The sequence below is a fragment of the Somniosus microcephalus genome, unplaced genomic scaffold, assembly GCF_052327205.1.
Source record: "Somniosus microcephalus isolate GS21.2 unplaced genomic scaffold, FLI_Smic_1.0 unresolved_chr1, whole genome shotgun sequence".
Classification (NCBI taxonomy): Eukaryota; Metazoa; Chordata; class Chondrichthyes; order Squaliformes; family Somniosidae; genus Somniosus; species Somniosus microcephalus.
This window is the reverse complement of record NW_028225179.1, coordinates 171,047,393-171,072,302: the sequence shown is the minus strand read 5'-3', so window position 1 is coordinate 171,072,302 and position 24,910 is coordinate 171,047,393. Positions and strand designations below refer to the sequence as shown.

The 24,910-nt window shown below is 47.7% G+C and overlaps 1 protein-coding gene across 2 annotated transcripts in view; it reads left to right on the top strand.

The window, feature by feature from the left end:
- The window catches only part of LOC147096561 (NACHT, LRR and PYD domains-containing protein 3-like), a 254,802-nt gene that overhangs the window by 164,872 nt on the left and 65,020 nt on the right, over window positions 1–24,910 (top strand). For both annotated transcript variants that reach the window (XM_085975366.1, XM_085975367.1), the window contains one exon: window positions 23,551–23,646. In XM_085975366.1, coding sequence (XP_085831492.1) covers window positions 23,583–23,646 — 64 coding nt within the window. In that variant the 5' untranslated portion in view covers window positions 23,551–23,582. The remainder of the gene's footprint in view (window positions 1–23,550; window positions 23,647–24,910) is intronic.

The window sequence follows — 24,910 nt, the reverse complement described above, 5'->3', positions numbered from 1 at the left end:
TTCCCCAGGAAGTCGACTACGGGAACCACTCTACCAACCTGGCTGACCGCCCCGGGGCCGGTCTGGCTGCGGAAACACGTGAGGACCCATAAAACGGACCCCCTGGTCGAGAGGGTGAACCTCCTGCACGCCAACCCCCAGTACGCCTACGTGGCGTACCCAGACGGGCGGGAGGACACTGTCTCCCTACGAGACCTCGCACCCTCAGCCGATCCGGAAACACCGCCACCACCCCCCCCAACCTCAGTCCAGGTAGACGGCATGCCGGAACCCCACGAGCCCTCGCCGACCACGCAAACACCAGCATCAACACCGGATAAGGCACCAGCACCGGATAAGGCAACACCACCGCTGCGGCGATCGGAGAGGCTTACGAAGCCTCCGGACAGACTGACCTACCAGAATTGGTAGTACACTTCACCCCGCCGGACTTAATTCTAAACAAGGGGTGAATGTGGTAAACCACGTTCACTATCGTTAGCACTGTTCACCACTGTTCGTTATAACTGTATCACTGACCACTATTGTATCACGGTACGAGGTCGCCTCTTGCCACACTGCTATACCTGGGATGACCACTGCCGACTCCGCCTCGGCTCCACCCACCAGGCTAGGTATAAAGGTGAGCGACTGGCTGGTATTCCTCCTGCTTGGATCGGATCACCCACGAGAGTGGGCTGTTATTTAGTCAATAAAAACCTTTAGTCACCTTCGTAACTCTTCGCCTTTTATTGGAGGAATTGATAGGTATATCAGTGACATTCCCCAATCAATCCTACCCAACTCGCTCCTCAGACCATCGTAGTTTCCTTTATTTAAATTGAGGACCCTTGTCTCCGAGTCAACTACTTCATTCTCCATCTTAATGAAAAATTTGATCATATTATGATCGCTCCGACCCAAGGGGCCTCGTACAACAAGATTGCTAATTAATCCTTTCTCGTTACATAATACCCAGTCTAAGATGGCCTGATCTCTGGTTGGTTCCTCGACATATTGGTCCAGGAAACCATCCTGTAAACACTCCAGGAATTCCTCCTCCACAGTATTGTTACTAATTTGGTTGGCCCAATCTATATGTAGATTAAAGTCACCCGTGATGACTGATGTGCCCTTATTGCACGCTTCTTTAATTTCCCTTTTAATGCCATCCCCAACCTCCGCCTTACTGTTTGGAGGTCTATAAATCACTCCCACTAACGTTTTTTTCCCCTTAGTATTTCTCAATTCTACCCATACAGATTCCACCTCATCAGAGCTAATATCCTTCATTACAATTGTGTTAATCCCTTCTTTAACCAGTAATGCTACCCCACCTCCCTTTCCTTTTTGCATATCTTTCCTGAATATCGAATACCCCTGGTGAGTTCCCAGTCCTGGCCTTCCTTGAGCCACGTTTCCGTAATCCCAACCAAATCATGTTTGTTTACTTCTATTTGCGCAGCCAATTCATCCACCTTATTACAAATGCTCCTCGCATTAAGACACAAAGCCTTCAGGCTTGTTTTTTTTAATGCTCTTAGACCTATTAGAATTATTATTTACTGTGGCCATGTTTGATTTAAACTGTTGATTTCTCTGACTGCCACTTTTGTTTTTCTCCTTCCTATCTTTTGCTTTTATCCTTGTTTCCCTTTCCTCTGTCTCCCTGCTCAGGTTCCCAACCCCCTGCCATTTTAGTTTAAACCCTCCCCCACAGCACCAACAAACACTCCCCCCTAGGACATCGGTTCCAGCCCTGCCCAGGTGCAGACCGTCCGGTTTGAACTGGTCCCACCTCCCCCAGAACCGGTTCCAATGTCCCAGGAACTTGAATCCCTCCCCCTGGCACCATTCCTCTAGCCATGTATTCATCTGAAGTATCCTTCTATTTCTACTCTGACTAGCACGTGGCACTGGTAGCAATCCTGAGATTACTACCTTTGAAGTCCTGTTTTTTAATTTATCTCCTAACTCCCTATATTCCACTTTTTAGGACCTCATCCCGCTTTTTACCTATATCGTTGGTGCCTATATGCACCACGGCAACTGGCTGTTCACCCTCCCCTTCCAAGATGTTCTGCAGCCGCTCGGAGACATCCTTGACCCTTGCACCAGGGAGGCAACACACCATCCTGGAGTCATGTTTCCGGCCGCAGTAACGCCTATCTATTCTCCTTACAATTGAATCCCCTATTACTATAGCTCTACCCCTCTTTTTCCTCCCATTCTGTGCAGCAGAGCCACCCCTGGTGCCAGGAAGTTGGCTGCTGCTGCCTTCCTCTGCTAAGCCATCCCCCACAACAGTACTCAAAGTGGTGTATCTGTTGGAGAGGGGGATGGCCACAGGGGACGCCTGCACTACCTGCCTGCGCCTAGTACTCTGCCTGTTGGCACCCATTCCCTTTCTTCCTGTCCAACCTCTACCTGCGGTGTGTCCAACTCCGTAAATGTGCTATTCACAATGTCCTGAGCATCATGAACGCTCCAGTATGTATCCAATCGCAGCTCCAGTGCCGCAATGCGGTCTGTCAGTAGCTGCAGCTGGATGCACTCCCTGCACATGTAGTTGTCGGGGACACAGGAAGTGTCCTTGAGTTCCCACATATCGCAGGAGGAGCAGATCACGGGGCCCGGCTGTCCTGCCATGACTTACCTTTTAATTAATTGAATTTAAATTAAATCAATCAATCCCACTAATTACACTACAGTTAACTGGTTTACCAGCAGTCCCTGCTACACTAGAGAGACCTTAGAAACTATAAACCAGAGTTAAAGTTTAAAAAAGAGAGAAATACTCACCAACCAATCACTTACCTGCTTCCTGGTGACGCCACAATTTGATTACTTTTTACCTCTCTCCCCTGCTGTTCAATTGGTCGGGCCTCGTTCGCTGAATCAGCCGCCGCGCCCCAACTGCCGCCAGTTTTTGAAACTCCTCAGCTGCTCGCTCGCAGGTCCGCTCTGGTCGGGCCTCATTCGCTGAACAGCAGGAGGCCGAGGACAGCGCGGACCTGCGAGGAGTCGGCAGCAGTGAGGAGGCCGATACATATCCGGCGAATTCCAAAAGAACAGCAAAATCAAGGAGTGACGTCACAGGACTGCAGGAAAGAGTCTGAGAGCGAGAGCAGTCAAACTACAACTGCAAAACCGCTGAAGTGACATCACAACCAGGGAAGGAGCTGATTGGTAAGTAGGACCTGGTGAGTATTTCTACAGTCCAGTCGTTAAAGTAAAAGTAAGGTCTCTAGTTTAGCGTAAGTAGTGTTTAAAGGGAAGTAAGGTCCCTAGTGTATTTAATATTTAAAAGGAGTAAATTAAGGGTAGGACTTGGCAGAGCAGCTCAGCAGTGTGGAGTGCTCCTCCTGTGCTATGTGGGAAGTCGGGGACAGTTTTGGTGTCCAGGGCGAACATGTGTGCAGGAAGTGTCTCCAGCTGCAGCTACTCGCAATCTGTGTTTTGGAGCTGCGGCTGGAGTCACTGGAGCATCCGCGAAGCTGAGTTCTTCATGGATAGCTTGTCTAACGAGGTCGTCGCACCGCAGGTAAAGAATGCACAGGCAGACAGGAAATGGGTGACCGCCAGACAGAGTAAAAGAACTAGGAAGGCAGTGCAGGAGTCCCCTGGGTCCATCTCTCTCTCCAACAGATTTTCCGTTTTGGATACTGCTGGGGAGATGCTTTCTTGGGAATGCAGCAAGAGCCAAGTCCGTGGCACTACGAGTGGTTCAGCTGCACAGGAGGGGAGCAAAAAGAGTGGGAGAGCAATAGTGATGGGGGATTCTATCGTAAGGGGAACAGATAGACGTTTCTGTGGCTGCAGATGTGACTCCAGGATGGTATGTTGCCTCCCTGGTGCCAGGGTCAAGGATGTCACTGAACGGCTGCAGGGCATTCTGAAGGGGGAGGGCGAACAGTCAGAGGTCATGGTTCACATTGGTACCAAGGTCATGGGTAGAAAGCGGGATGAGGTCCTGCAACAAGAATTTAGGGAGCTAGGTAGCAGATTAAAAAGCAGGACCTCAAAGGTTGTAATCTCTGGATTGCTCCCGGTGCCACGTGGTAGTGATTATTATAGGAATAGGAGGATAGAGCAGATGAATGCGTGGCTGAAGAGTTGGTGCAGGAGGGAGGGCTTTAGTTTCCTGGATCACTGGCTCTGCTTCTGGGGAAGGTGGGACCTGTACAAGTCGGACGGGTTGCACATGAACCGGAACGGGACCAACATCCTTGCAGGGAGGTTTGCTAGCACTGTTGGGGGGAGTGTAAACTAACTTGGCAGGGGGATGGGATACAAAGTGGAGCTATAGTAGGGTGTGATACAGAGCCAAATATAGAGGAAAAAACAAGTCGGCCTGGAAGGCAGAGCAAATATGTAACGGCACAAGGGAGTATGGCAAGGCTGGATGGCATTTATTTTAATGCAAGGAGTCTTGCGAGTAAAGCAGATGAATTCAAGGTGTTGATGAACACATGGGAGTATGATATTGTTGCTATCACAGAGACATGGTTGAGGGAGGGGCAGGACTGGCAGCTCAGTATTCCAGGGTATAGAATCTTCAGGCAAGACAGGGGTGTAAAAGAGGAGGGGGTGTTGCAATATTAATCAAGGAGTCAATTACTGCTGTAAGGAGGGATGATATCTTAGCAGGTTCTCAATGATTTATCTCCAGAAGGTTCCTGAACACCGGCGCTAGACTGATTCGCCTGTCGTTCATTGGTTTACCACACGCTCCATTTTTAAACAAGGGGGTAACATTTGCAAATCCCCAGTCCTGTGGCACCACTCCCCTATCCAAGGAGGATTCAAAGATTGTGGCCAGAGCCAGACTTCTCTCAGTAACCCAGGATGTATCCCATCCAGACCATGACACTTCCACTTTGAGCGCTGTCAACTGTTTCACTACATCCTCTTGGTCTATTTATATCCTGTCCAATTTCACTACCACCCTCTCCTTCACTGTAACATTGGCAGCATCCTCTTCTTTAGTGAAGGCAGATGCAAAGTACTCATTCAGTACCTCAGCCATGCCCACTGCATCCACCAGAAGATTGCCCTTTTGCTCCTTAATCATCGCACCTTTCCGTTGACTCTCCTTTTAGGCTTTACATGTTTAAGAAAGATTTTAATGTTCCCCATTATATTCCCACTAATCTTTCCTCAGTTTTTCTGTGCCCCTCTTAGTTTGTTTTTGATTTCTCCTCTGTACTTTCTGTATTCAGCTTGATTCCCTACGGTGCTGCTGTTGTTGTCGTGTGTTTATTATACCAGAGTCTGCGTGTGTCAAACAGCAGAAAACTCCATCTTACAAGGTCTCAAATTGGGTTATAACTTAATGCCGGCGAATAACATCAACTTAAGTTTGGAGAAATTACTGATCCGGGACTGAATCGCTTTCACATTTCCCCAGTGGGGAAAGGGAAGGACGCTGACTGAGAGTTTGTTAGACACACAGCGGGACACGCGCACACGTGGAGAATTATAATTGTAAAACAGCAGTCAGATCAAACCAGTTATGTATTTGTCATTTCCAGATATTGTAAGACCCCTAAAGATATTGCGTCACCAATCTGCTTAAAGTGACACCACTGTTAATATTAGTGGAGCAGTGGTGAATGTCCTCCCCTCCTACAGTGCTCATTAGTCAAGTGCTGACACCATGAGCCATGTCCTCGGCTTTTATTTGCTATTCCTCTTGTAATAAAGCCAAGAAAGTTATGTTAAATTGTTATAAAAGACTGGTTAGGCCTCAGCTGGAGTATGGTTTGCAATTCTGGGCACCACACTTTAGGAAGGATATCAAGGCCTTGGAGATGGTGCAGAAGAGATTTGAGAGAATTGTACTAAGGATCAGGGACTTCAGTTCTGGGGAGAGGCTGGTTTGTTCTCTTTAGAGCAGAGTTGGTTAAACGAAGATTTTATAGAGCTGTTGAAACTCATGATTGGTTTTGATGAGTAAATAAGGAGGAACTGTTTCCATTGGCAGAAGGGGTCAGTAACCAGACGACGCAGATTTAAAGTGAGTGGAAAAAGAGCCACAGGCGAGGTGAGGTAACATTGTGTTACACAGCGAGTTAGTGTGATCTGGAATGCATTGTCCGAAAGGGTGGTGAGGTAACATTGTGTTACACAGCGAGTTAGTGAGATCTGGAATGAATTGTCCGAAAGGGTGGTGAGGTAACATTGTGTTACACAGCGAGTTAGTGTGATCTGGAATGCATTGTCCGAGAGGGTGGTGAGGTAACATTGTGTTACACAGCGAGTTAGTGTTGTAGTGGCGCTTCTTAGTTTCCAAACAGGCAGGCCACTGGGCTGTGGGGCTTTTAACATCGAGTAGACACGTGTCGAAATAAAACGTTCCCAAACGTAGCTTTGTCTTTTAAATGGTTTACTATAACACTTAACAAACAGAATTACAAAGCAAACACGTATAAACGAACACGGTCAAAAACTGTACTGCTCCAAACCTCACAGCTTCTGCCTCTTTCACCACGTGCAGTTTAAAACTGTAAGATGGCTGCACCCATGTGTGGCTTAGGGACTGTTCCATTGTGGCAAGAATGAAGGGGGTGTCGGACTATACTACTGGAGCAAGAAAATAGGGGGTTTCTTAATACAATAAGTCGTTCAGGTAAATTAACTGTATTATGCCATTTAGCCACTATTTTAAAGTATTTTCTTAAGCTTTTATGGCTCTTACATTCCGGCCCCTAATTGACTAGGCACATGAAGCATATCAATTACTCAAACATTAAGAGTCATAAACTAATGAGTTCAACATATTTACAATACAAGTGTCCACTTTTTTCTTTCGTTCAGGAGCTTTTCACGCTGCTTCTTGTAGCAGGCAGAGCTTTGTGATCGGTCTCTCCAGGGTACTGGTCTTGGTTTGCAAACAGACGCGACGAACGACGCCTCTGGAGTCTGGCATGGTCTTAATTATTTTTCCCATCAACCAAGAATTTCTAGGGGCTGAATCATCCACAATTAAGACAATGTCTCCGCCGATGAAGTTCCTCTTTATTTTGGACCATTTTTGACGCTCCTGTAGCAGAGGTAAGTATTCTCTTGTCCATCTGGTCCAGAAGAGGTCTGACATATACTGAACTTGCCTCCACTTCCGACGGGCATACAGATCTTCCTTTTTGAAGACTCCCGGGGGCATGGCTGGCTGTGTTTTCAACAACAACAGGTGGTTCGGAGTCAGGGCTTCGAGGTCATTGGGATCATCTGATGTCTTAGTTATCGGTCGGTCATTAATGATGGCTTCGACCTCGCACAGAACGGTTTGGAGTCCCTCGTCGTCCAGCGCTTGCTGCTTCAGTACAGAACTGAGTAGTTTTCTTACGGTGCGTATCTGTCTTTCCCAGACACCTCCGTGGTGGGATGCAGCCGGAGGATTGAAGATCCACTTAATTCCTGTTTGCATCATGGCTTCCTGTATTTTAAGCTGATTCCAACCTTCAATAGCTTCCCGTAGTTCTCTCTCCGCTCCGACGAAATTAGTGCCATTATCAGAACGCATAATGGACACCTTTCCTCTTCTACAGACAAAGCGCCGCAAGGCGTTAATACAGGAATCAGTGTCAAGCGTGTGTGCCACCTCAATATGAACTGCTCTGATGGTCAAACAAGTGAAAAGCACACCATATCTCTTGACAAGGCTCCGTCCTCGCTTTACCTCGAAAGGCCCGAAATAGTCCACCCCTACGTTTGTAAATGGGGGCTTGTCTGGTAACAAACAGTCTTCAGGCAGGTCTGCCATTTTCTGCTCCCCAGCTCTAGCGTGTAACCGTCTGCAAACAATGCATTCAGAGAGTATTTTTCTTATTACGGAATTAGCTCCTCGAATCCAGTATCTTTGTCTTAGCTTCGCAAGCACGTGATTCCTCCCACTGTGTCCAATACTCTGGTGTATATGCTGAAGAATGAGAGTAGCAACCCGGAGGTCCTTAGAAAGGATAGCAGGATGCTTGGCCTCCTCTGGCATAGCAGATTTGTTTAGTCTCCCTCCCACCCTCAGTACTCCATCTTGCAGTGTAGGGTCCAGCTTGTAGATATGACTACCTTTCTTGATTGGAGTATTTTGCTGTAGAGCTTCGGTTTCTTCTGGGTATCTTTGTCTTTGACTGAAGCAAACTATCTCCTTCTCAGCCTTGGCCAAATCCTCCACGGTCAATGAATTCTTGCTCAATGTGGTCTTGTGCTGATGCATATACTGCTGTAGAAGCATTCTCTGCTTATCAGGGTTACTTTCAGACTGACTGATAGTGGCTCGGTACTCTTTTCTCTTACCGCTCAGGTGTAGCAGCAACTCTTTCAACCTTAGAAACCATGCAACTGCTTTCCTCAACTGGTGCCATCCTGAGAAATGGTTAACAAGCTTGTTCACTGTGTCAAAGTTCTCTTTCGTAGTTATGAAATTTACTGTGACTGATCTCTTGACTTCAACGTCGTCTTCAGTAATCTGACTTGGCATATCTGGTCTTTCTGGCCATGATCTCTCTGTTTCCAGCAGATAACTTGGGCCTTGTATCCAAGTTTCACTCCTCATGAAGTTTTCAGCCTTCAATCCCCGTGAGGCTTGATCTGCTGGGTTTAATGAGGTGTTTACATACCTCCATTGAGATGGTTGTGTAGCTTCTCTAATGGATGAGATTCTGTTTGCTACGAAGGTCTTGAAGCGTATCTTCTCATTCTCTATATACTTCAGCACCGTCGTGCTATCCGTCCAGAAGACAGATTCTTCTAATGGGAGCTGTAACTCTTTACGCATCACCTGGTCAACTTTAACTGCAACAACCGCTGCCGTCAATTCCAGTCTCGGGATGGTGACCTGCTTCAGCGGAGCCACCCTGGATTTTCCCATGAGGAAGGCACAATGTTTCTGGCCCTGTTGATTTGTCAGCAAGAGGTAGGTAGCCGTGCCATAGCCGTCCTCACTGGCGTCCGAGAAATTATGTAGTTGAGCCGTCTTTGTAACTCCAAAACTCGCGGGCTTGATGCATCTACTGACGTTGAAGCTAGAAAGTTGTTGCAAATCTGTCAGCCATCTGTGCCATCTCTGAGCTTGACCTTCTGGGATATCTTCATCCCATCCTCTCTTGTCTCTACACAGCTCTCGTAGCATCAGCTTCACCGGCAGAATGAGTGGTGCCAGGAATCCGAGAGGGTCGTAGATGGAACTGACCACGGAGAGAATCCCTCGTCTTGTGGATGGTCTTTCGTTCACCATTATCCTGAAGTTGAACGTGTCTGACTCGATGCACCATTGTACACCAAGAGCTCTCTCGATAGGAAGGACATCGTGGCTCAGGTCCAGATCTTTGACTTCAGTGGCTCTTTCCTTTTCTGGGATAGAAGCTAGAACTGCTCTGCTGTTGCTTATCCACTTAGTCAGATGGAATCCTCCATTCGAACACAGAGTTCTAAGGTCTCTTGACAGTGCGATGGCATCGTCTTCTGTTGACACGGACTTCAGACAGTCATCGACATAAAAGTTTCTGAAGATTGTCTCCACAGCCTCGGATGGTGCTTTGCCCTTGCCATCTTCTGCAGTTTTTCTGAGAGCGTAGCTTGCACAGCTGGGAGATGATGTGGCTCCAAACAGGTGTACGGCCATTCTACATTCCACCATCGCTTCACTAACGTCGCCATCTGGCCACCAAAGGAAACGCAGAAGATCAGCATCTTCGTCAGGGATTCTGACTTGGTAGAACATTGATTCTATGTCTGCCATCATGGCAACGAGCTCTTGTCTAAGCCTAGTCAAGACGCCAATGAGGGTATTAGTAAGATCAGGACCTTGAAGCAGCTGGTCATTCAATGAAGTTCCTCTGAATGAGGCGGCGCAGTCAAACACTACACGGATCTTTTTCTTCTTTGGGTGATACACCCCGTGATGAGGAATGTACCAGACCCTTCCATCGTCTCTGTTCAACTGTTCTTCGGGCACTTTTACAGCATAGCCTTTCGCTATGATGTTTCTCATGAAGTCTTTGTAGTCTTCGTGAAAGTCGGGGTTCTTGTTCAGCTTTCTCTTTAGACTGATGGCGCGTTGCTCTGCTATGCAGCGATTGTTCGGCATCTTCGCGGTCTGTCTTCTCAGTGGCAAACCAATGTGATAGTGGCCATCAATGAACTGTGTAGACCTTGTCATCAAACCCATGAACTGATGGTCTTCTTGTGACATCTCTGTCTTTTCCTCACAGCTGCGTTCTGAGAAGTCTGCGTTGAACTGCTGTATCAACAGCTCTTCAATGCTTGCGATAGAGATGCGATTAACTGTGACGTTTTGTCGTTCCTCCTTGTTCGACTTGTGGCCATCATCTCTCCTTACCGGTCCATTGATTACCCATCCAAGGGCTGTCCTGATGGCGTAGGGTCCGTCATCCTTGCTGTTTATCACCTGCCATGGCTCCATAGTTTTGTAGGCATTGGTCCCAATTAATAGGCCAATTTCTGCTTCAATGTATGGGAGACGCACCTTTTCTAGGTAGGGCCATCTATCCATGTCCTTCTGCAGGGCTAGGTTCCCTATTCTAACAGGAATCTCCCTCTGTGTGAAAACATTAGGCGGGTCTATGAAGTCCTTCTCTTCAAGTCCACACACTTCTAGGTCTGACAGGATATAACTTTGCATTGACTTCTCATGACCCATGGTGCGTAATAGGATTTCTGTTCTTCTGCCTCTAACGTTCAGCTGTCGCATGAGTGATTCTGTGCAGAACGTTGCTGAACTACCTGGATCCATGAAGGCGTAAGTCTCCACAACCTTCTCACTCCTCTTAGACTTGATCCTTACTGGTACGATGGCAAGAATACAATCACTGTCACCGGCCCCAGTGAGTCCACAAGTCTCTGGTTCTAGCGACACCAGAGCACTTGAAACAACCTTCTCGTCGGTATTGTTTTCTTCACTCTTCTTAGAGACTTGTTCTTCTTTATGGATATGCAGCAGACTGGGATGTTTCCGAGTGCACTCTCTGCATGTTGTTCTTTGCTTACAGTTTCTACTCAGGTGCCCCTGAGAGAGACATCCAAAGCATAGGCCGTTGTACTTCAGGAATTCGATTCTGTCCTTATGTGGCTGTGCTTTGATGTCGCTGCAGAAATCCAATGTATGATTCTTCTGGCAGAATAAGCATGGCTTCTGAAAGGCATTAGCAGGCGTCACTGTGCTGCTCTTTTTGGGAGATGAGTTCTGGGGCCTTTCTTCCTCGGTCTGAGTGACGATAGTTGCAAAGCTGCTTCCCCTGGAACCACCTTTCCTGAGAGTCTTTGATTCAGCAGGCTTGGCTTTCACTCTTCCATCGGTGGTCGGGCTGACATCCTGGATGTTTCCAAACAATGGGTCCCTAGCAATTTTAGCCTGTTTGTCTATGAAATTCACTAAGTCTGCAAACCTGGCTCTACTTTTCCGTCTCTCCATTATCTCAAAGGCTGTTCTTCTCCATTGTTCTCTCATCCTGTAAGGAAGCTTAGAGATGACGATTCTCATAGTCGTAGGATTGTCCATCTCTTCCATGAATTCAACATCCTCCATGGTGTTGCGACATCCTATGAGGAAGAGAACATATGCGTTCAATGCCTCTCCGTCTTCCGATCTGATCTGTGGCCACTTGGTAGCCTTTTCGATATATGCAGTGGCTATCTTCAGCTCGTTACCATAGTGCTCCTGCAGCAACTTCCTGGCTTCTATGTATCCCCGGTCCGGTCTCATGTGTTCACAGCTTCTGACCAGGTCTTGTGGTTTACCACTGGTGTACTGTCCCAGGTAGTACAACTTATCACTGCTGCTCTCTGTCTTGGAGTCAGTGGCTTGTTCAAAGGATCTGATGAAGGGCTTATACTTGAGTGGGTCGCCTTGGAACACTGGTATGTCTCTTTGAGGGAGTCGAAACAGATTCTGTTGTTTTACAAGCATCTCTGTAATTTTGTTCTGACGTTGCATCACTCGGTATAGGCTTCTCCCTGTGTCTTCAGGCCTCTGGTGGTCATCAGCAGGGTCTAGTCTAGACCGTCTGACGTCTGGGGTAGCATCACGTGCTCCTGTTAGTGGAGAGGCCACTCTTCCACGCTGTAATGCCGGGGAATTGCTTTCGGGCTCTGTTGTAACTCTTGAAGGTGCCCTGGATCCAACTCTATGTGGCAACGTTGACTGGCAGTGGCTCCCGCCATCCCGTGAGCCTTCATAATCTTCGTACGCACTCAACCTGGCATCTGAGACCTCGATAGCTGTTTTCATCTCCAGCCGTTCTTTCTTTGCCTGCACCTGGGCCCGCTGGGCCTGCACTTGGGCCTGTTGGGCCTGCACTTGGGCCTGCAGTTGGGCCTGTTGGGCCTGCAGTTGAGCCTGCAGTTGGGTCTGTTGGGCCTGCAGTTGGGCCTGCAGTTGGGCCTCTTGGACCTGCAGTTGGGCCTCTTCCCGTTCAAGAGCTTGCTTCTCATCTAAAGATGCTGCGCGCGCCATCAACGCCGCCCGTTCAGCCTCCGCTCTCATGCGTCGCGCCGAGCTTGTGGTAGAAGCGACTGACCTGCGTCCAGAAACAGAGCTACCTTCTTTTCGATTTTTGCTCGGTCTGGCGGAAGTCTCTGAAATGCTATTGTCTGGTCCGACTTCATCGTCAACCTTATCTTTCTCTGCTGTATCAGCATCTTGACGAATTTTTAACATCCACTGCTCCGTGGCCTTGATATAGTCCTTAATGCTGGTTGATTTAAGATCAAACCAGTCGTGCTGATCAGTGTTTCCCTCTTCTTCAGACAGAAGTGCTAATACATCTTCATTGAGTATATTAAATTCTTCATGCAGCTTGGAGAAATCGTAATACATCATGTCTTCAGCTTTCTTAATATTAGCATTATCTTCCATGAGACGATCAATTATCTTCATTTTTCCAGTTATCTGAACTAATTTAGCCTTCCTTGCACCTATGCTTCTATGTAACTTCTCTTCCCTTGCCTTTGGGGTGAGCTTTATTTCCCTCTTTTGGCCAGCAATCCTTCTGGCTGGGGGAAGCTCCTGGCTCCGTAAGGCCTCGGCCATTTTACCCGCAGCTCTTATTTAGCTTCTCAACAGAATGAACAAAGCAAGTAACAGTCACTGTACCTTCGCTTTCTTAAATTGTCGTCTGGCTCCGTGACCATTCATGTATACGTTCGCCGACGATTCCGTCCCTTCCTTCTTAGGGAGCTAGTTTTTGACTAATGTAGTGGCGCTTCTTAGTTTCCAAACAGGCAGGCCACTGGGCTGTGGGGCTTTTAACATCGAGTAGACGCGTGTCGAAATAAAACGTTCCCAAACGTAGCTTTGTCTTTTAAATGGTTTACTATAACACTTAACAAACAGAATTACAAAGCAAACACGTATAAACGAACACGGTCAAAAACTGTACTGCTCCAAACCTCACAGCTTCTGCTTCTTTCACCACGTGCAGTTTAAAACTGTAAGATGGCTGCACCCATGTGTGGCTTAGGGACTGTTCCATTGTGGCAAGAATGAAGGGGGTGTCGGACTATACTACTGGAGCAAGAAAATAGGGGGTTTCTTAATACAATAAGTCGTTCAGGTAAATTAACTGTATTATGCCATTTAGCCACTATTTTAAAGTATTTTCTTAAGCTTTTATGGCTCTTACAAGTGTGATCTGGAATGCATTGCCCGAGAGGGTGGAGGAAGCAGATTCTGTTGTAACATTGAAAAGGGAATTGGATAAATACTTGAAGGGAAAACATTTACAGGGCTATGGGGAAAGAGAGGGACAGTGGTAATAATGGGATCACTCTTCCAAAGAGTCAGCACCGGTGTGATGGGCTGAATGACCTCCTGTGCTGTATCATATTATGGGTCTATGATGCAGCCTCGCCCAGTCAATGGAGGTGCCTGATGGGCTGAATGACCTTCTGTGCTGTATCATATTATGGGTCTATGATGTAGCCTCACCCAGTCAATGGAGGTGCCTGATGGGCTGAATGACCTCCTGTGCTGTATCATATTATGGGTCTATGATGCAGCCTCGCCCAGTCAATGGAGGTGCCTGATGGGCTGAATGACCTCCTGTGCTGTATCATATTATGGGTCTATGATGCAGCCTCGCCTAGTCAATGGAGGTGCCTGATGGGCTGAATGACCTCCTGTGCTGTATCATATTATGGGTCTATGATGCAGCCTCGCCTCGTCAATGGAGGTGCCTGATGGGCTGAATGACCTTCTGTGCTGTAAAGTCTGTGAGTTGTTTAGTTAATTAATACACAGACTACCAGAGTAACTTAAAACAGGACTTTACTATTCGAAGGTCAGGGCGAATCTGCCAAATAAATCCTGACACAGCACTTATATACCGGTGTGGTCACCGTCGGTATTACAGTATACAGAAGCCAACAAAGTAGCGCCACACCTAAAATAGTTCTCTTAAAGGTGAACGGTTACATACAATGGTTTTCTTAAAGGTAGACGGATACATACACTACAATCCTCCCTTTTTAGCTTACAACATACGTAGTCCCCCATTAAACGTAACATATATTCAACTTCATGTAAAACAATTCACAGGTATAATCTATGCGGGAAACAGTTTATAGATTCAGTCTCTGCGGGAACAGTTCACAGATTCAGTCTCTGGTCTTGACTCGGTCCGAACAACATCTCTGTGGTGTAGCCGGTTCACATTGCTAGCGTGACTCATCCAATAGTCTTTCCCTTGACTTAACAGCTTGAACTTCCGTCCTGCTGAACCAGCAGTGCTGACTTTTACAAACAGCTGGACTGCCTTGGTAATTTTTCCTACTTGCCAACTGATTTGGCTCCCTTCGTAGGGCCCACGTGCATGATCTGGTAGAAGTGATAATGATTTAGATGGTTATCACCTTCTGCTTCGTCTTTTTCTTTTCTGCTTCTTGGAGACTCTCGGGGCTCCCTTATCCGCTGCCAGCTGTAGCGCCACCATCTCCCTATGTTCCTTAGACTTTAAGTGCTTCATCCTGATTTCTGCACTTTGGGAGTTTTCATCACAAGCTGGGCAGACCAAGTCCTCGTAATATTCCGTGTCACTCAACAGGTCATGGTAATATTCGGTGTCGTCCTGAACTAGTCTAGCGAGAGGGCCTGCTACTTCTTCCTTACCCAACTGGACGTTAGCCGACTGTTGTTCCCTCCCTAGACATCTTTCCTGAAGAGACTTCTTCATGCGTTCATATTCATCCCGCTCTTCCTGGGTTTCCTGCAAATCCTTCACTAATGACCTCATTTGTGATTTCAACACTTCCCCTTCCATCGGGGATTGATTGATCGGGCTATTCAATCCTTCTACTGGAGCAGCTGTTTCAACATTCTGTTGTTCACATAGACGTGATTCAGCGTACTTTTGGCATCCCAGTAAAATCTGTGTTGCAACCTCAGCTATTTCCATAACTTTTGAGAGCTCCGAACTCCTTCCCTTTGAAGATTGAAGCTCGTGTTCAGATTGTTCCCATTGCAGAGTCTTGTCCCTCAGCATATGAAGGAGTTGGCTGACCGCTAACTCTTCCACGGGAACACTGTGGATCAGAGTCTTCTCCATTTCATCCACCTTTTCCTCCAATGCTTTCGCCTTCTTTTCCTCTTGTACTTTGGCTTTCAGCGCTCGGAGAAGTTGCGCCTTGATGCTCTCTAGCTCATGTTCAGGGGCCATTCTTACAGTCTCTGTGTTTCTTACAGTTTCCTTTTCTTCCACTGAAAGGATTCCCAGTTGAATCTGTTCTTCAAGTTGTTGAACCTCGGTCATTGCCGCCTCATATTTGTCTTGGGTTTCCTTCAATATTTTTATGAGTTCTTGGACATGTCTTTCACCTCTAATTTCTCATCTATGGATGGAACTTCTACCGATGAGTCTGTCTTGGCCCTGAGCTCATCAAGAATTTCCTGCAGCCTTTGGACTTCTTGCTCATGTTCAACCTTTAGTTGCTCATATGCTTCTACTGAAACTAGCTTTTCGGAGGTTGCCGAGTCAATCCCCTCCAGGATTGTAGCCTGGGCCTGTTCATACTGTTCCTTCAACTTCTCAAACTCTGCTTGTAAGGAGTCGTAGAGAAGAACGGGAATAAAATCCTGGCTTCCTGAAGATTCCTCTTCATTTGCTCCTTCCTGCAAATATTCTAACTCCTGAACAGCATAAGGGAGATGTGATCGGTAATTGGTCACAATGGCTCTATGGTCGCTCTCTGCTTGAGCTAGCTGCTTCTGTTGTCTTTCCAGATTCTCCCATTCGGTGTCATAGAACTTTTTCATTGTTTTCATCTCTTGTTCGAGACGGTAACTCACTTGTTCTACTTGCTGTCGTAATTTGAAATAAAGTTGAGTCCGAGCTCGGTGTTCGTCAGTCATGGATATGTCCATAAACTGAACAGACTCAGAATTCTCTGTCAAACTATGTTGTCGTTGTTCGGTGGAGTTCTGTTCTGAAACTTTGTTCTTCTCTGGAGCATAAGCCTTTATGCATGCCTTCGTTCTTCCAACCTTAGTCGGCAAGTCCATTTTAGCCTTGTCTTTCATATTTGGGTTGGTCTTATCGTCATCCGTTTCAGAATCTGAGCTGATTGTCTGCACTGAGTCCTCACTCGTTATGGCTTTTAGATAGTGCCATTCCATGTCTATTTTCTTGATCCACTCCCGTCCCAGAAGTGGTGGTCCTCCCTCAGGTAGTACGTATAAGTTCATTCTTGGGTGTTCTTTACCCCCATCTCTCACCTTGACTCTTATCTTCCCCATGGGGTATACTTTATGCCCCGTGTATGTCTGCAATACGAACTTGGTATCTCTTAAGGGTATATGTGAGAATAGCCGGTGGTAATCCCTTCGATTTATGACTGATAGAGCTGATCCAGTGTCCAACTCCATTTTCACTTGGACTCCAGCTATTTTTAGCATGACCCAGATAGTTTGTAGGTCAGCTTCCTTACTCACATTGTGAATTCTCAGACTGCCCAGCTCCTGGCCGTTTGGGTCTGAGTCCGAATTCTGTTCGTCTGAACTCTTCTCGGCCACCTTGTGTACCTTGTTGTACTTTTCCTGTGATGGCTTCCTTTGGTTGTTGGTCTTCTTCCCTGACCGGCATACCTTAGCTATGTGACCCAGTTTGCCACATTTCCTACATTCCTGGTTCTTAAACCAGCATTGGTTCTGGTCGTGTGTTGTCTTCCCACAACGATAGCATTTTGTTGTACTCGAGGTAATTTGATCCACACTGAGTGCCGCTGCCTTTAGCTGCATTTCCGCAGTTCCCTTCGCTGCGGCTTCGTGCGATGCTGCAATAAGGACAGCCCTGTCAAGTGTAAGGTCGTTCTCTTCGAGTAGTCGCTTTTGCGTTCCTTCCTTTGACAACCCGCACACGAACTTGTCTCACAATGCCTCTGTCAGATTCCCTCCAAACTGGCAGTGTTTCGCTAGTCTACGCAGTTCGACCAAGTATTCTGCGTTGCTTTCGTCTTTCCTTTGCGTTCTCGCATAGAATTTGAATCGTTCCGCCAACATCAACGGTGTGGGGTTCAAGTGATCCTTCAGAACAGTCACAATATCATCGAAAGTCTGATCCGCCGGTTTAGCTGGTGCTAGTAGATGCTTCAAGAGCCCGTATGTCTTCGCGCCCATCGAGTTTAGCAAGGTTATAGCTTTGTCATCTTCTTCCATTTTATTGGCCTCACAATAGATCTCAATGCGTTCCACATACGTGGCCCAGTCTTCTACCTCGGAATTAAAATCGTTGATGTTACCACGCTTAGGCATCTTCCTCTCTTCCTGATAACACCACGAATTATTTATTTAAATTTTCTTTTCTTTCTTTTTTTCCAAGCTGGCGGTTCCCGCGAAAATGGCGGTTTCCCGCGCTTATCTTCTCTCCCCGCCCACTTCAATGGCGGTTTCCCGCTTCTGTCTTCTTCCCCGCCTAATGGCGGCTTCCCGCGTTTCTTCCCTAGCGGGAGGGGTACACTTTCCCCACGGGCGACGGCCGCTGGCTTTCAGGTTCACAGCCTGCGCGTCGGCTTCAGTGCTGGGCAACCGGCGCTGGGTACACCCCGTTGACGGCGAACAGTTTCAGCCGCTGGGCTGGCTCTCGCTCGGTTCCCCTTGCTCGGGCTCTGTCTCTCTCCCGCTCGCTCGGCTCTACCGGCGCTGGGTACACCCCGTTGACGGAGAACAGTTTCAGCCGCTGGACTGGCTCTCGCTCAGTTCCCCCTTGGTCGGCTCTGCCTCTCCCGCTCACTCGGCTCCCAATCGCGCCTCCCAGCCCTCTCGCAGTCCGGTGCTTCCCTCCCCGGCTGCGGCTGAGTTTATCTCTTCCCGCGCCTACGCTCCCGGTCGCAGCGCTTCGTGGCTTCGGTCGCTGCCCGGCCTTTTTCGCCGGTCGCGGTCTAGCTGTCTCACGACGCCGTTGTGTCCCCCAGCCTGTCTGTACCGCGGCTTCCTTGCTCCACGCTGCCCCAGTCTCAGCGCCTCTGGACCCGACTTCTGTCCGGCTCCTTTCCCCCTCGACCGTGGTCGAGTGCACCGCCCTTATCCTCCGGTTATTCTTTTTACTTTCCCTTACTCACAGTCACCGTGGCCGCCTTGCTTCTCGTGCTGATTGGCTCACTCCTCACCGTGGCAGAAGGGACAGTCAGTGCCTGTTGCTGATGGAAGTCTTTGTCTCTAACTTCTTCTTCCTTTCTAGTTCTGCAGCCTCGAGTTTTCTCCCAGTAGAACGACGAGGGCGGTTGCCTCTTCTCGACGCTCGTTAACTGCTTCGGAAGTATTGTTGCCCCAGGGTACGATCGGACTCGTCGCCACTGTAAAGTCTGTGAGTTGTTTAGTTAATTAATACACAGACTACCAGAGTAACTTAAAACAGGACTTTACTATTCGAAGGTCAGGGCGAATCTGCCAAATAAATCCTGACACAGCACTTATATACTGGTGTGGTCACCGTCGGTATTACAGTATACAGAAGCCAACAAAGTAGTGCCACACCTAAAATAGTTCTCTTAAAGGTGAACGGTTACATACAATGGTTTTCTTAAAGGTAGACGGATACATACACTACATGTGCTGTATCATATTATGGGTCTATGATGCAGCCTCGCCCAGTCAATGGAGGTGCCTGATGGGCAGAATGACCTTCTGTGCTGTATCATATTATGGGTCTATGATGTAGCCTCGCCCAGTCAATGGAGGTGCCTGATGGGCTGAATGACCTTCAGTGCTGTATCATATTATGGGTCTATGATGCAGCCTCGCCTAGTCAATGGAGGTGCCTGATGAGGCGATCTCTGCACCGAGATTTCAATGCCCCGGCAAATCCCAAGAAGCAGATATTGAAACAATCCAATCTGCCTCCGGCGCTACAGTAATCGGTTACTATGCACCAGAAGCAGCATCGGTTCAATATTGGCCAACAATATAGGTGTGGATAGAAAGACAAAAGTTAACCCATTGCTGGAGATTTGCGATCTGCGATCAGGGAGCTAGGACAGGAAGCACACAAGGATCAGTTTTATGGGATGGACAATGGAGGCCATGACATGGAAAAGGATGCCAGATGAGACTATATCGAATGCTGTGGGAAGGTGAATGATGGACAAGGAAGGGTTACACACCATGGTCACCGTCACAGAGATTGGAGTTTGTGACAGTTCGGGGCAGATTAGATTTACATCGAAACTGCAGCAGAGAAACAGTCCATTCGGCTCAAGTGGTCTATGCTGTGTTTATACTCCACGGGAGCCTCCTCCCACTCTCATTACATCTTGACACCGTGTCCACATAGACGTTCCAGGGCGTTAGACTCGCGACACCAATATTAAATAACATTCAGAACGCCGGAGAACCCACCCTCCTGGAATGGATTGAGCAAGTTTGTCGCAATCCCCTCACTTCAGAACACAATGAGCTCATTCACGTTGGACCTAAAAAGGATCGATCAGAGAATGTTCTAAATGGTTAGAAGTTAGGAACTGTGGATGGGCAGAGAGAACGAGGGGTCCACGTAACCTTAACCGCAGAGCGAGGCCGTTCAGGGGTGATGTTAGAAGTTAGGAACTGTGGATGGGCAGAGAGAACGAGGGGTCCACGTAACCTTAACCACAGAGCGAGGCCGTTCAGGGGTGATGTTAGAAGTTAGGAACTGTGGATGGGCAGAGAGAACTAGGGGTCCACGTAACCTTAACCGCAGAGCTCGGCCGTTCAGGGGTGATGTTAGAAGTTAGGAACTGTGGATGGGCAGAGAGAACGAGGGGTCCACGTAACCTTAACCGCAGAGCTCGGCCGTTCAGGGGTGATGTTAGAAGTTAGGAACTGTGGATGGGCAGAGAGAACGAGGGGTCCACGTAACCTTAACCACAGAGCGAGGCCGTTCAGGGGTGATGTTAGAAGTTGGGAACTGTGGATGGGCAGAGAGAACGAGGGGTCCACGTAACCTTAACCGCAGAGCGAGGCCGTTCAGGGGTGATGTTAGAAGTTAGGAACTGTGGATGGGCAGAGAGAACGAGGGGTCCACGTAACCTTAACCGCAGAGCGAGGCCGTTCAGGGGTGATGTTAGAAGTTAGGAACTGTGGATGGGCAGAGAGAACGAGGGGTCCACGTAACCTTAACCGCAGAGCGAGGCCGTTCAGGGGTGATGTTAGAAGTTAGGAACTGTGGATGAGCAGAGAGAACTCTGGGTCCGGGTACAGAAATCACTAGAAGCTAGTGGATAGGGACCAAAAATAAGCAAAAGTCTAATGGAATGTTGGGCTTTATCTGGCGGGCTGGATTACAAAGGGGTAGAAGTTCTGCTCCAGCTGTACAGAGCTCGGGTTAGACCCATTTAGAGAACCGCACCTCGGCAACAATATCTTGGCTTTGGAGGTGGTGCAGCTCAGATTCACCAGAATGATCCCGGGGCTAAAAGCTTTAAATTACTGGAAACTGTCTGGTATCCGGCACTGACTGGACCGAGTTGGTGCCGTCCCCTCAAAACTGCCGGACAAACCAGCGCTAATGTTAAAACATCGAGCTTTTCAGCTCCGTGTGAATCAACAAACCCTGTTGCTTAGCAACAGCTTGAAAACAGTCGGCTGCAGCTTAAAAGCGTCTCTAGCTGAAGCTGTTGCTTAGCTACAGACCTTGCAGAGCCTGACTGGGGAAAAAAAAAAGCAATGAGAAGTAAAAAAACTTATAGGAAACGGCTCCTGAATTTTGCCAGTAGAGAGAGCTTTCCGGACTTCCGGTTAAACGAAAGTTTCCTGTATGAGGATAGATTACACAGACGAAGCTTTTATTCCCTTGATTATACAAAGTTAAGGGGTGAACTAATTGAGGTGTTTAAGATGATCAACGGAATTGCTAGCATAGAAAGAGTTAAACTATGTCTTTCGGTGGACTAGTCCAGAAAAAGGGGCATAACCTTAACCGCAGAGCGAGGCCGTTCAGGGGTGATGTTAGAAGTTAGGAACTGTGGATGGGCAGAGAGAACGAGGGGTCCACGTAACCTTAACCGCAGAGCGAGGCCGCTCAGGGGTGATGTTAGGAGTTAGGAACTGTGGATGGGCAGAGAGAACGAGGGGTCCACGTAACCTTAACCGCAGAGCGAGGCCGTTCAGGGGTGATGTTAGGAGTTAGGAACTGTGGATGGGCAGAGAGAACGAGGGGTCCACGTAACCTTAACCGCAGAGCGAGGCCGTTCAGGGGTGATGTTAGGAGTTAGGAACTGTGGATGGGCAGGGAGAACGAGGGGTCCACGTAACCTTAACCGCAGAGCGAGGCCGTTCAGGGGTGATGTTACAAAGCATTTCTTCAGACAGTGTAGTGGAAATCTAGAACACTCGCCCTCAAGAAGCTGTTGAGGTTCGGTCAATTGAAAATGACAAACTGTGATTGATAGATTTGTGTTAGGCAATGGTATTTAGGGATATGGAACCAAGGCGGGGAGATGGAGTTAAGATCCAGCTCAGCCATGATCGAATTGAATGGAGGAACAAGCTGGGAGTGAATGAGCGGCCTACTCCTGTTCCGATGTTCCTGTGCCTCTATTTATAAAGCCAATGCTCCCATATACGTTTCTAAAAGCCTTATCGTCCTGTCCTGCCACTGTCAAAGATTTCTGTATCTATACCCCCAAGTTTTACTGTTCCTGCAACCCCTTTAAATTGTACCAGTTGGTTTAAATTGCATCGCCTCATTCTTCCTTCCAAAATGCAGCATTTCACACTTCTCTGCATTAAATTTCACCGGCCATGTGTCTGCCCATTTCACCAGTGTCTCTATTTCCTCCTGAAGTCTTCTGCTGTCCTCCTCACGGTTTACGACTTTTCCGAGATTCGTGTCATCGACAAACTTTTAAACTATGCCCTGTATACCTAAGTCCATGTCACTGAAATAAATCAAAGAGCAGTGGTCCTAATCCCGCCCCCTGGGGACACTGTAAACTTCCCTCCAGTGTGAACAATATCGGTTCACAACTACTGTCTGTTTTCTGTCCCTTCACCAATTTAGTATCCACGCTGCCACTGCTCCTTTAATATCATTGGCTCCAATTTTGTTCACCAGTCTATTATGAGGTACTTTATCAAAGGCCTTCTGAAAGTCCAGAAACAGAACATCAACTGCACTACCTTCATCAACCCTCTCCTATTTCATCCATTGGCTCATTCAAGTCAGCCAGGTTTGATTTGCCTTTAAATAAAATCCATTTTGTCTGTCGCTAATAAACCCATGTTCTTCCAAGTGACGGTTAATTGTGTTTCGGAAATAACACCGATGTTGAGCTGAGTGGCCTGTAGTTATTTGGTTCATCGCGCTCTCCTTTTTTGAACAGGGAAGTAACGTTTGCAGCCCTCCCGTCCTCTGGCACCTTTCCCATATCCAAGGATTGGAAGATTGTGGCAGAGTGGGTGACATTTCTACTTTGAGCCCTGCCGACCAATTTAGTACATCGTCCTAATCGATTTATATCCTGTCCAATTTCTCTAACACCTCCTCCTTTACTGTACGATTGGCAGCATCCTCTCCTTTAGTGAATACGGAGGCAAAGTGTTAATTTAGTACCTTAGCCATGTCCTCTGCTTCCACAAGATGGTTGCCTTTTTGGTCCTGAATCGGCCCCACCTTTCCTTGGACTATTCTTTCACTATTTATATTTATAAAAGGCGTTAGTGTTCCCTATTATGTTACCACTAATCATTTCTCACACATTCTCCCTGCCCCTCTGTTGCTTTTGTGTGTTTATTGGACTAGTGGCAGCGTTAGTGAAACAGCAACGTGCTGAATTTTACAAAGTCTCAAACTGGTACTGAATTAACTGAATCGCTTTTACATTTCCACAGTGGGGAAAGGAAAGGCCGCTGATTGATAGTTTCAATGGCCGCACGTGCGCGGGCTCACACACGAATGGAGAATTATGATTGTAAAACCGCAGTCACATTCACCAGTTGTATATTGATGGTGTTTTCTGAGATCCCAGAGATACCAGCTGCTGTACTGATGGGGGAGGAGGGACTTGATATCATGTTAACAAGGCAACGTTCTTTTTCTCATTTTAATATTTCCCTCGAACCCTCCATTAGTATTATATTTGTTACAGAGCATCAGAACCTGGGAACGCCTGTCACCACCATGGCTGAAGGTCCAAACAGGGGAGAAGATCCAACATCTTCAACACGAAAGAGAATGGACACAGGTAGGCTCACAAAACTCTGTAAAATACAATTTCTGCCCCGACAAAAGGTCCAGATCTATTGCCTGAACCTGCAGCTCTCTCAGGTCGAGGGAACAGGGCAGAGACTGAGTAAATAGAGGGGAGTGAGTGACCATCTAGAGGGACATCGCAGTCACAGGTGGAGGAAGCCCCTGTACTGGAACTGCCCAATAGATACCTGGTATTGGGGACTGTAAGGTGGACAGACTCTTCTGTAGCCCTGAGCAGGTCAGGTATGATTAGTTACCTCCCTGGTGCCAGAGGGAAGAACATCCTGAAACGTATGGGACCGTCTCAGGGAAGCAAAGGGGAGCAGAAAATAGCCATGGTCAGAACCAATAACACTGGACAGAAATACGTTTATAGAGGGACTATTAAGACTTGGGCATTAAACTACGAAACCAGGCCTCAAGCTGTTGATGTCCGGATTGTTTCGCACTGGGCTGCTTAAGGAGGGTAATATGAGGCTGGTCATTGTGCGGCTGCAGGGCTGGAGCTGGGTGGTAAGGTTCACGATCTTGGGGCACTAGAGTGAGTTCAGTCGGAGAGGAAAGGACGGCCGTGATCTGAACCGACCAACAACAATGGATTTACAGAAAAGGTGAATGGTGTAGTGGGAGGGTGAATGGTGCAGTGGGAGGGTATCAGCTGATATGACTGGAGGATGGGGAATATCCGGATTTAAGAAGAGTGCAGAATGACTCAAACTGTTGAAACAGGAACACTTGGGTACGGATTTCCATGATGTTGACCCAGCGATGGTGACGAACGGCGATATATGACCAAGTCAGGTCGGTGTGTGACTTGCAGGGGAAATGGGAGCCGGTGGTGTTCCCATTCACCTTCTGCCTTTATCCTCCTGGGTGCTGTGATCGATTAACTATGAGACAGGACTTGGGTTTGAACGGAACTCGGAGCGAAACGATCCTGATTATAACATTTTGAGGAGAGTGAAAATATATTTGCGGATGCCAGTATTACTAAAGATTTCTATGTCGCGCTGGAGAAGGGGAAGTGCAAAGAGACCTGGGTGTTATTGTGCACCAGTCGCTGAAGGTAAGCATGCAGGTGCAGCAGGCGGTTAAGAAGGCAAATGGTATGTTGGCCTTCGTAGCGAGAGGGTTCGAGTACAAGAACAAGGATGTCTTGCTGCAGTTGTACAGGGCCTTGGTGAGACCACATCTTGAGTATTGTGTGCAGTTTTGGTCACCTTACTTGAGGAAGGACGTTCTTGCCATGGAGGGAG